The sequence below is a fragment of the Piliocolobus tephrosceles genome, chromosome 9, assembly GCF_002776525.5.
Source record: "Piliocolobus tephrosceles isolate RC106 chromosome 9, ASM277652v3, whole genome shotgun sequence".
In the NCBI taxonomy this organism is placed as follows: Eukaryota; Metazoa; Chordata; class Mammalia; order Primates; family Cercopithecidae; genus Piliocolobus; species Piliocolobus tephrosceles.
The window spans coordinates 131,142,582-131,154,667 of record NC_045442.1 but is presented as its reverse complement, the minus strand read 5'-3'; the positions used below and the strand labels follow the sequence as shown (position 1 = coordinate 131,154,667).

At 36.0% G+C, this 12,086-nt stretch overlaps 1 protein-coding gene across 20 annotated transcripts in view; it reads left to right on the top strand.

The window, feature by feature from the left end:
• The window catches only part of ZMYND11 (zinc finger MYND-type containing 11), a 108,876-nt gene that overhangs the window by 73,030 nt on the left and 23,760 nt on the right, over window positions 1–12,086 (top strand). For 11 of the 20 annotated variants that reach the window (XM_026454772.1, XM_023192455.3, XM_026454770.2 and 8 more), the window contains one exon: window positions 7,301–7,462. The exons of 8 other annotated variants lie outside the window; for them this stretch is intronic. In XM_026454772.1, coding sequence (XP_026310557.1) covers window positions 7,301–7,462 — 162 coding nt within the window. Of the gene's footprint in view, window positions 1–4,459; window positions 4,608–7,300; window positions 7,463–12,086 lie in introns of those variants that run through there. One more of the 20 variants, XM_026454783.2, reaches the window with a different exon arrangement.

Sequence of the window (12,086 nt, the reverse complement as noted above, 5' to 3'; positions counted from 1 at the left end):
TACATTTTTATTTCACCTCTGCTACTTTTTTTCAATGCTTATTTTTAAAAATTTGAAACAGTTGAGAAATATGCATATATTGAACAAGATTATTTTTATCAAATCTAGCACTCATGTAACAGAAGCCTAACTGTAATATGTCAGGATATAGTTATAAATAATCCAAGTGCAAGCCTGTATATTTAAGGCCAAGATAGTGACCTCATGGTGCTGAGATTCATTCTTCTAGACTGCAGTTAATTTAGGCATTTTGGGATGCTGATCTCAGCCACCATTTGCAGCCCTCCACATAAGTGATCATTCATTTGGAGAAACTGTGGTAAAATTAGGTAATAGATAAGCACCTTCGTGGTAATGTTTTGAATAATGACCACATGAAATGGTAGAATGAAAAAAGTAATTATTTAAAGTGTATCCACTCCCAATTTTAAACGGTTTGCTCGAATATTCGTCAAGCAAACAGAAGTATATGTACTGAGGAGCCAGGAGTGATGGTACACACCTGTAGTCCCAGCTGCTTGGGAGGCTGTGGCAGGAGGACTGCTTGAGCACAGGAGTTTGAGTCTAGCCTGGGCAGCATAGCAAGACTTGTCTCTTAAGAAAGTAAGTGCATAAAAAAGTGTGTGTGCCAACTAGTTTTTAAAATGATAAACTACACTCTTGTAAATTTTCTATGGTCATCTCACACTTCCAGATTGGTCTGTCATTACCATTTACTCATAGGGTCCACATAATTCATTTAAAGGTATTTTCATAAGCTTTTAAAATTATATTGGAAAAACACCATAAGACCAGGGCACTGAGTGAAATTTTGTGATATCTGGTCATTCAATGTTTTGTTATTTCAAGACTTTTTTCTTTTGCTTGTTTAAAAGAAATGCTGTATGTCCTTGTAGGCTCATAGCTTACTTCATCTGCTTGCTCTAGAAAAAGACACGTGAATGGCTACACTAAACCCATATTTCTTCACAGTATTTCACCACCTTTATTCGTAAAATGTGAGAAGTGTATTTCTTGGACAGAATTTTACCATTTGCTGAGCTAAGTTACATTTGGTATTTAGTAGCTTTCTGTGATAAATATAACTTAATATCTTACGAATTACACTCTTAAGCAATAAGATACTCATAAAGATGAGGTCTTACCGAAGTCTTTAATGTAATAGAGTAAGGCAGGTCACCTTAAATTATGAATCATTTGCAGATAAAGCATATCAAATATGTTATTTGAAATTGAGGCAGTTAGTGTTAATTTTGTGACTTCCAACTTTATATACAGCCCTCAGCACAAAGCTAGGATGTTATTTGACAGATAACTTTTGATCTCACATTTAATAGTTTAGTCAAAAGTGTTGAGGATGACTTAAAAATTTTAAAAAGTGATGTTTGCTGTAAAACTGCTTCTCCCTTTACTTATCTGCCAGATTTGGTCTCACAGTTTCATTTCCTTGTCATAGTTAATGCCAGGACAAAGCTAATGTATGAGTTTAGGAACCACAGTTGACACTTTTGGTTAAAGTCCTTCTGCCAGTATGTTTTGCTGCTTGTGACTCCAGCAGCTGCACACAGGAACTCCGGTGTTGGTTCTGTGTCCTGCTTCTATTTGAGAACCTTCTTTTCACATGCTCCAGTTGGTACTGCCTATGAGCAGGATCTTATACTACTTTTAAATAGGCCTGGGGGCATCTTTTTTTTTTTTTGAGACAGGGTCTCCCTTTGTCACCCAGGCTGGAGTGCAGGGGTGCAGTCATGGTTCACTACAGCCTTGACCTTCTGGCCTCAAGCAGTCCTCCTGCTCAGCCTCCGAAGGAGCTGGGACTACAGGCATGCGCTACCACACCCAGCTAATTTTTTCATTTTTTTGTAGAGGCAGGATCTTGCTATGTTGCCTAGGATGGTCTCGAACTCCTGGCTTCAAGTGATCCCCCTGCCTCAGTGACCCAAAGTGCTGGGATTACAGGCATGAGCCACCATGCCTATATCTTTTTAAATGAAAAGGTAGAATTCTGTATCTTTTGCTTTTTCTCATTTAAGGCTTTTGACACATATTTAAAAACATACTTAATGAAAATACATACTTTCTGGCTTCTTAAAGAGATTAACCTATCATGTTGGGAATAAACAAATCTTAATTTACAGAGGGGCAAGATAGACACTTCTTTTCTGTCATCATCTGTTCCTCCCACCTCAAAATGCCCAGTCTAAAAAAAGTTTCGGGTTATATTTCTCTTGAAATTTAGCTTAGCTCACATCTTTTAGATAAGAAATAGGATTGGAAGTTATGGCTTTATTCTTCGGAACTACCACCATCAGCTAGCCGTGGCAAGCAGGGGCTCCCTCGCATTGTTCTTGAGAAAAATATTAAGTGAGGCTGTATTCAAACTGAGCCTGACTCCCCCAACCCCTGCAACCCTTTTATATATATATGGCATATTACAGTAAGAATTCCTTTTTAAAGTTTTAGGTCTTTATCTTTTTCTTGATATAATTACAGTTATACTAGTTGTCATAAATTAATCATATGTTTTAAGTACCCTTAGTGCCAAATTTGATACCCCTTGGATACTGTTGATTTGTTTAATATGAAATATACCTTTTGTTAATTTTTAATTTTTATGGATAGGTGTATATGTTTATGGGGTGTGAAATATAACTTATTCTGTTACTTACATGCAGAACCACATATTTCTTCCAAATGTCCATTCCCTATCTTAGTTACAAAAATATAATCATTTACCAAGTTAAGTATTAGTGATTATTAGAAATCATTTATACTGTGGTTCTATGTGCATTTAAACTATAATATACTTAGCAATTATTCTTGCTTTGGTAAAAGAATTTCCCTCTTATTCAATAGAGTTTTTTGGGTCATGCTGTCTTACTATACTCTTTTAGGTTTATTATGATTGTGTGTGTATGTTTCTTTTTCTTTTTCCTTCTGTCTAAATTCTGTTGCACTGAGCAACGTTGTAATATTTTTATTTTAAATATAAGTAATATTTAAAATTACTGGAAATATGTAATCATCAGATTCATATCTCCTAATGATTAACAGAATTTGTTAATTAAGCTAAACCTAGAATTGTAGAGAATTATTTTTACATTGCATCTACATTAAAATGCTATCTCAAACACACATACTTGGTTATGTAATATTTATCTACTCATTAAGTAGAAAGAGGAAATCACTTTAAAAATTGCTTTTGGATTATTGATGAGAGTGGATTACACTTTAGAACACTTTATTCGAACAGTTCTTCCACATATCTCCCTTCTGACTTGACTGAGCAACTCTTTCTGTGCTTCGGTTTGGTCTCTAAACCAGAGTTAATATTTCTTGCTCTGTCTAGCATATAGTAGTGTTGTGGGCTGGGCGCAGTAGCTCACACCTGTAATCCTAGCACTTTGGGCAGATTGCCCAAGCTCAGGAGTTTGAGATCAGCCTGGGCAACATGGCGAAATCCTGTCTGTACTAAAAATACAAAAAATTATCTGGGTATGGTGGCACATGCCTGTAATTCCAGCTACTTGGGAAGCTGAGACTCGAGAATTGCTGGAACCCGGGAGGCAGAGGTTGCAGTGAGCCAAGATTTCGCCATTGCACTCCAGCCTGGACGACAGAGTGAGATTCTGTCTCAAAAAAAAAAAGTGTGAACTACAGATGTAATAATGAATTTTAAAATGCCTAGCAAAGAAATGTGCACATATATATATATATAATTATAAGCATGTTATATCATTTTGTGACTTGGTCAGTTCTTGTTCTGTGCACTGAGTAGATAATAATAATAAGAACACTTTCTGGGTGCTCACATTGTGCCAGGCACTCCTGTAAGGACTGTCTGTGTATTAACTCATTTGATTCATAGAAAAACCGTGTAGACTGGGTACTATCATTTTGTTAATTATACAGGTAGAAAATGACACACAGAGAAGATAAGCATTCTGCCCGAGATTATACAACTGCGAATGCCAGGGCCAGGATTTGAACCTATCTAGCTCTAGAGTCTTAACCAAACGCTATATGAATGACAGAGACTTAGATCAATAGGCTACTGTTAGAGGTGGATTTTTCTACTAGATTCTGAGGACAGCCTGTATAAATCATACTCTGGTGAGGTATTGACTTGACCACACTCACATTCATCATTTCTGATTTTTAAAGAATCCAGTGTGAACCAGTTTTAAATCAATAAGACATACATTCATGTCTTGTGCAAGTTTATAATGGCACTGAATTTATTAGCAAAATATTTTTCTAATATCATTATAGTTTTCATGGTACATTGGGGAGATATTCTCTATGTCCATTTGTAGCTTTTGTGTTTGTTAGTTGAAAAGTTTCCTCTACAACTAGTAATGACTCTTATGTTTGCATGTCTTTTCATTATTGATTAGCACATTGATAGATTATGAGTTAATATCATCTGTACAGTAGTATCCGTCATATAGGAAATAATAACCCGTGTGGCCCTGTGTGAAATCCCTTTAGCCCTGTGTATTGCCTGGTATTTAGCAAAGTTAAGTAGTGAGACCAAGATGATTTTGTTTTTATTTTGAAAGGCCTACAGTATGCAGCCTTTCTCCAGGACAGCAGCCCCAAACAAGGTGAACTAATTTTGCACTATGTTATTTTACTATAATTCTGCTTTATTTTTTGTATTATATTTCTCTTTTACCTTCGGCTAGCTTAGTTAACTCTTGCTAGATTTGTTTGGTAAAACCATACTATCTTTACATGGCTTCTAGTTTTGAATTTCGTGCTAGTAGGTTTGCTATTTAAAAGCTTTCATGTTTTGAATTGGCATTTCACATAGGCTGTTACTCAGGCTATCTCTAGAGTAGCTGATGACATCTGGGGGAATCCAGTGAAAATGTAAACCTAGGGTTTTTGACATACATGTCTGAGTACTAGTCAAAAAGCATTATGTAAAGGATTTCTATTTACCAAAAGACAAATTGTAGGCAGCCTGTCCTGTAATAAACATGCCCGTAGGATTCATCCCTCAGGAAAATATTTCCTGTATTCAGAGTCTAATAACGTTTGAACTTGATTTTGCATGTTTTGCATATTCTGAACAGCTATTGCCATGATTAAAAGAGTGGACAGCACTGCTTTCCCAGCCCACACTTTCTGAGAATGGAGCTGGTTATATGCCAGCGTATGAACACGTCCAGATGTTTCTCTTTGACTTCATTGGAGTTATGCTTTCATTTCTATAATTGGTTATGAAAAACTAGGTCAAGAGTTAAACACCCTATCAAAGAAAGACCCATCTTTATCTTCATTTCATGGGTGGATGGGGAAAGAGTAGGGATGCAAAGAGGTAAAGGTAATGTGGAAAGGCCAGAGGTATGCACAGGAATTACACTCTTGCTTCCTTTTGTTAATTAACCTAGTAAGTACTATAATATTTTGCCCAGCACATGAAGATGAATTAATGTAAAAAATTCAAGTGATGAAAGATGGCAATTTCTCTTTTTAATATTGAGTCAAATATAAGCCACCAAAATCCCTGAAGATGTTTTTAAAACAGCTATGAGTATGAAGAAAATACCCTGAAATATTTTGTCCTAAATTTGGAAAGAGTACTGTTAATTAAAAGTCGAATATCTTATTTCCACCAAAACCTAATTTGTCAATGATTTTTAATATAATAATTGATAAATTGAAATAGCTAAAATGCAGCTTACATATGAGCCCATCTCACATGGATACACCAAGGATGACTGTTAATACAGCCAAGCACCATACACGTATATTGTCGGTGTGATGCCATTGTGCCCAACTTTGTGGAGTACATTATTTCCTGCCATGTGCGATCAGAGTTTTATGTAAAAATCAGTATTTTAAGATTCCAGCCCAACTGAAATTACCCTACCAAAGGAAGTCTGCGGAGTGTATACATCTGTAGCAAATAACCAAAAATGGTCTTTGTCTTTTTCTTTATTACTTGGTCAACGCAGACTGCCAATTTCTTAATAAAAAGCAAACCAGAAAGTTTACATCTCTGCAGGATTTACTACTGCACTGTAGCCATGACTCTGGATGTGGGTTGGAAGACATGAATTTTTGAACATTCATGTGCCTCTTCTCTTTTGAAGGACTGGGTAGTCCTTCATATCTGGCACTCAGATACGGTCAAGCAGTAACACGTTTGAACCTAGTTTCCAAAGAAGTTGCTGCTTATGGAGTGAGTGCTACACGGAAGCCCATTTATTGGGGGACTATTGACATCAGAGAAAACAGTAAAGCTTTTCCACCTTGGAAACAGTATTGATAACAATTTATAGAAATAAAATTGATGGTGGAACCCAAATTTGGAATGTCGTGGTCCCTACTGGAAGGGGCCCTGTTTATACTAACTGTGGACTTTACCCTTGTTCATTCGGTTACCACATCTACAAATAAAGTTGAAAATTAACCCATCACTCTTAGCATAAATATATTTTAAGAAAAGCTAAGAGTAATATTTATAAATAATGAATTCTAAATTAAGAGAACTTCTAACACTCTTGTTGTGTATATTTAAAGGGTATTAGCTGTACAAAAAAAAAGGTGTCAAAAATAAGAATATGTTGAAGAATGCCTGTGTACCTGCAGTTGTGTTCTTTTATTTCTAGGAATAGCCCCAGTCAGGAAATAAGCCTACTTCCTTTTTTGTTTTCGGTGGTAATCTCCTTTGGATAATGTGATTAAACCTTTAGTTTCACAGTTTCAATTTATTTTTCTAAATTCAACAGCTCTGAAAATCTGACATCCTATCAGAACACGGACATTCTGATTAATGGTTATTTTCAATAAAACATCCAGTGCCACAGATGAGAAGATAAGAATAGTGAGCATCACCACCTATTACTGTTCTCTCTGTTCCCACAGTGTGTCAAGGACTGTTATATACATATATTTAAAGCAGAGCAAAACAAAGGTTTGTTTATTTGAAATACAAAGCTATAGGTTGGTTTGGGATTCTCAGTTTACTAAAGAAATTATTCCTTAGATTATATTTCAAAATGAAAGATAATATTAGAACTGGAGTTGGCTTTGGACATATTTCATTTTGGACCGGTTTTGCTATCAGATTATCTTAAGATATTTCTGAATATCACCACTGTTTAGGAAAGATGTTAAAATTTAAAGCAGCAACTTTCTAGGTATTTTCCCTCTTGTTTTAACACAGTAAATGTCTTTAAATTGTTTATGATGCCTAACTTCTGATGGACATTTAGTTTCAATTTTGTTCTTAGTCGTTGCAGATATTGACAAAATGTCATACAAAACTATTTTGTATTTTTTGTAGGACTGGGAAACAGAAAATCATGACTGGTATTGTTTTGAATGCCATTTGCCTGGAGAGGTGTTGATATGTGACCTGTGTTTTCGTGTGTATCATTCCAAGTGTTTGTCTGATGAGTTCAGGCTTAGAGACAGCAGTAGTCCTTGGCAGTGCCCAGTTTGCAGGGTGAGTACCTACGAGCTTTCCTGTGCTGGTGAGAGGGTTGGAATTAATTCATAATAGCTTCAAAAACATATCCCCGGTGGTCTTGCCAGGTGAACGGATAAAGGACTGGAGGGTGGGGGTTATCTAATGAATGATGATACTCATAAATGGACATCACAGAACACATATACCGTATTTCAGGGTGTGGATTTAGAAAGTTTTAATCATGTAAAAATATATCGTCTCCCCTTCCCTTACCTGCCTCTGGCTTATGTGACTACTTTAATGGATGGCCTTTGGACATCAGAAATACGAAACCTACTAACATCTGTTCAATAACTACTTTGTAATAAACTGTACAATTTACGGTGTTCAGGAAACAGTTAGCAAAAGGCAGGTTGTTGGGGGCATTCTTTATCTATTTCCCATTTTATATCCATGTAATGTTGCCTTTATTTTTGTCATGTTTTTTTTTTTTTTTTTTTTTTTTTTTTTTTACTTATATTTTATTTGGAGGGTGGAGGGATGAGACATCGTGTATAAAGAATTCTAATTATTTTTTTAAAGTAAAATGAAATTGCCCTGTAGGTAAACTAGGTACTTTCCACAATTACTTTTATTCATTGATCCCACTGAGGAATATACATACTGTGATTGTTAGTTGCAGAATGTGGCATGTATGTGTATACGAGTGATATGTGCTGACTGAATATTACATACGGCATTGATGGTAATAAGGAATTATTTGATTGCAACCTCTATTATTTTATACTTAACTATTAAAATACTTATTTGAAACCATGCACATTGTCAGGATTACTCATGATGATTTCCAGTTTGTGAATATGCTTTATAATAACTTGTGTAATTTAAATATTTCTTTGCTTTTTCAAAAAACATTTTTTCATCATACTTTCCCTCTTTGGCATCAGTCAAAAATTTCCTATTAGCATGATGAGCAAACCACAGTATATGTTCTAGTCTTCTAACTGTGGCTTTGTATTGCCTAAGTGTACTTAACCTTGCTATGTACGTATTCAACAGGCAGTTGGGATAGCATTTTAAAAAATGTTTAATGAAGACTTGCCACTCAAATGCCTAAGTGCCAAATAAGTAATGTCAATTCCCTAAGTCTGAGTAAATCAGTGTCAATATGTAGACCTTCTCTTTGAAGTCTACAAGAATGTCTGTAAGAAATTAGTGTAAGTGGTGCTCTGAGTTTCACAATTTTGAGCAAAGGAGCTGTATTAATATTCATATTTTATTCTCTTGTGGATTTGGATTGCACGTTTTAAAAGCAAATATACATCTTCTGTTTGCTGGTAAAAGTTTACCCTAGGGGAAGTAAAAAATTAATGAGATTAAAAAAAAGAGGCAATGTTACTGGTCCAATGGGGATACTAATATGGATGCAGGAATTAGGAAATGCAGCTCGGGGGAGTATGTCTGTGTCTCTACAGCCATTGCTCTTTTGTATTTAATACTCTTTTTTCATAGTAAATAGCTTAAATGAAAATACTGGGACTTCTAAGGACAGGTTAAGCTTCTTTGTAGATATTTTATATTTCTTATGGTAAGAATGGGAATCGAACAATTATTATACCCTTGAAGAAAACGTTTAATACTTCTTCCGTCAGAATTCATTATCAAATTGTCTGATTCCATACTGTGTTTCCTTTACTCTTTTTTTTTTTTTTTTTGAGACGGGGTCTCTGTCATCCAGGCTGGAGTGCAGTGGCGCTATCTCGGCTCAGTGCAACCTCCACTTCCCGGGTTCAAGCGATTCTTCTGCCTCGGCCTCCTGAGTACCTGGGATTACAGGCACGTGCCACCATGCCTGGCTAATTTTTGCATTTTTAGTAGAGACGGCCTTTTGCCATGTTGGCCAGGCTGGTCTTGAACTCCTGACCTCAAGTGATCCGCCCACCTTGGCCTCCCAAATGGCTGAGATTACTGTTGTAAGCCATGGTGCCCGGCCTGGGTTTCCTCTGCTCTTTGCTGATTAGATGAAATTTTTACAGTGTTACTGGCTTACACAGAAACGTGATTACCCTATTCTGTTCTTTTCTTCTCCTTTCTTTTTGCCTTTGTCAGTCTAGATATTTTTATACTGCTATAAATTGTGCTTACTGAAATGATGCTGTCAATAGAAAATCTTGAATATTTCATTCATTCCATGGTCTGTGAGCTACTCCCTGCTAAGGCTCAAAAAGCCCGTTTTCTAGGGTTAGGATGGAGAGTTTTACCTTGAGCTTTAAATTTTCCAAAGAAACAGTTATTCGTTTTCGATCTGTTCTATTATTTTATGGTATTCAAGTAAAAGATAAGTGTTAACAATTCCTTTCCTTTGAGAAGGGGGAATAATAATCTCGAAATTGTAATGGAATTTTTAATATCTTTAAGGTGAAGTTATTGGTTGATTTGTTTTAAATTTTAAATAAAGTGTCAAAACTTTGAGTAAAGCGTTTATAATAATCTATGAAGAGAGTGACCAGATTTAAGTAATCACGGACTAAGAGAACTTGGAGTCTGTAGACGGAAACTCCAGAACTGTGGTTCCGAATCAGAATAACTGTCTGCTATGGTTTTTTTTTTTTTTTTTTTAATGTTTGGAAATAATATGGATTAATTAGATATGTTGATAAAGAATGTTGAAGAGAAGGTGCCATAGCCAGATTTTCATATGGTAAAAATAATAAATGGAAGCTAACCATTACTATCTAAAACTGACAATGAAAAGAAGCCCTTTTCTAACAGTTTGCAGTGATTGGAATACTGTTCACTCTTACATTCCTGCCTCTCCCTTACAGTGTTGGAAAAGCCAGAGAACAGGTGTTCTGTCTCCTGCCTGTCACCTGTGTTACCAGATTTAATTCAGCTCAAGCAGCTTTATCTTATGTATCTATTTCTGAAATATTTTAACAGGACAGTAATAGGCAATTTTCTCAAAAATAGTTTTGTGACTTTCCGTAATAAGTCTCTAGAATCTCATAACCCTGAGAATAGTTCTTTGGAATGTCTGCCTTTCTAAAAAATAAACTTTTGCTTTATGGACACAGTAGATTATTATTGAAAAGTAGCTTATTAATATCAGATTAGATTTTACTTTGAGAAAGATTTAAATACTGTCCAGTTTCACACTTTTACTGAGATCTCTCTCATTAAGTTTTAGAAAAGAGATTTTAAATTTTTCTATAAAAATTCAAATAATTTAGAATAGGATAAGAAAAACAAAATTCCCAGAAACCGTAGTCCATAGTAGGTAATATTCTCGCAGACTTCTTCCTGTGTTTGTGTGTCATTTTGTTTGTATCTATATCCACGTGACTTTACGTACATTACTGGATGTGGCTAGTGTCTGTGTACTCGACAGTATCCCGGAATGACCTTTTTTTGCACCTGTTATGATTTGAGAGGACATGCTGTAACTTACCTGACCAGTTCCCCATGCAGCAGGCGTTCGTCATTTCCACTGTTCTGTATGGAAACGCCTGTCAAATGTCAAAGGTGACATGCAAATGCTATCCTGGAAATCATGCCCCATTTCCAACTTCTGAGGAGGAGTCTTCTCATTATTACTTATTTCTGAATGAAACTGAAGTTTATATTTTGTTTTCTTTTATTTGAATTTTATTTTCCTGAAATAGCCATGAATTTTCCAGGAAAAATGAGAAAAGCATACTATTTTGTGAAACTTGCTTTTAAGATTTTGTTTACAAAAAAGAAATACCTTTAAAACACAATATAGTCCATTGCATTTTTTTAAGATAGAAAATTATATACATTTATGTAATTCTGCCTGAACACCTTTGGTAGGATAAGTTTATTAACATGGGATATTTAGGTTTAAAGGATAGTGTACACGTTTAAATTTTTGATAAAAATCACTAGCTTGTTATTCAGAATATTATACCCATGTACATCAACAGCACATGAAACTACTTTTCAATTTTTTATTGCCTGTTTGATAAGATGAATTTTCTTATTTTTTAATTATTTTTTTTTTAGGCAGAGTCTTGTTCTGTCACCCAGGTTGGAGTGCAGTGGCACAGTCATGGCTCACTGCAGCCTCAACCTCCTGGGCTCAAGCCAGCCTCCTGCCTCAGCTTCTGAGTAGCTAGGACTATAGGCGCACACCACTATGTATGGCTCATTTTTAACTTTTTTCTGGAGACAGGGTCTCAGTGTATCGCCCAGGCTGGTCTTGAACTCCAGAGTTCAAGCAGTCCTCCTGCCTTGGCCTCCCAAAGTGCTGGGATTACAGGCATGTGCCACCACACTGGCTGTCTCATTTTAATTTTGCTTCATTTTCATATATATAGTTCCCAAATTACAAAGTCATTTTATACTTTGAAGGCATGGTTAGAGACAGACATGTGCTTGGATATGTGTGTGTGTCCGTGTGCTCCATGCTTGCTGGATTGCAAGCCTGCTGGTGAAAATCATGATACTGTAATTCATGGGCAAGGCAGTCTGTCATAAAAAGCCCTGGGCAGCCAGCCTGCTGGGCTGGCAGACTGCCTTGTGGAGCAGGGCTGTTCGAGAGCCTCTCTGGTGGTGGAAAGGGTCTCTGTGCTGTGCAGTGTGAGCCGCTGACCTTGTGTATCTGTGGAGCCCTTGAATGTGACTTGTAGACTGAAGAACT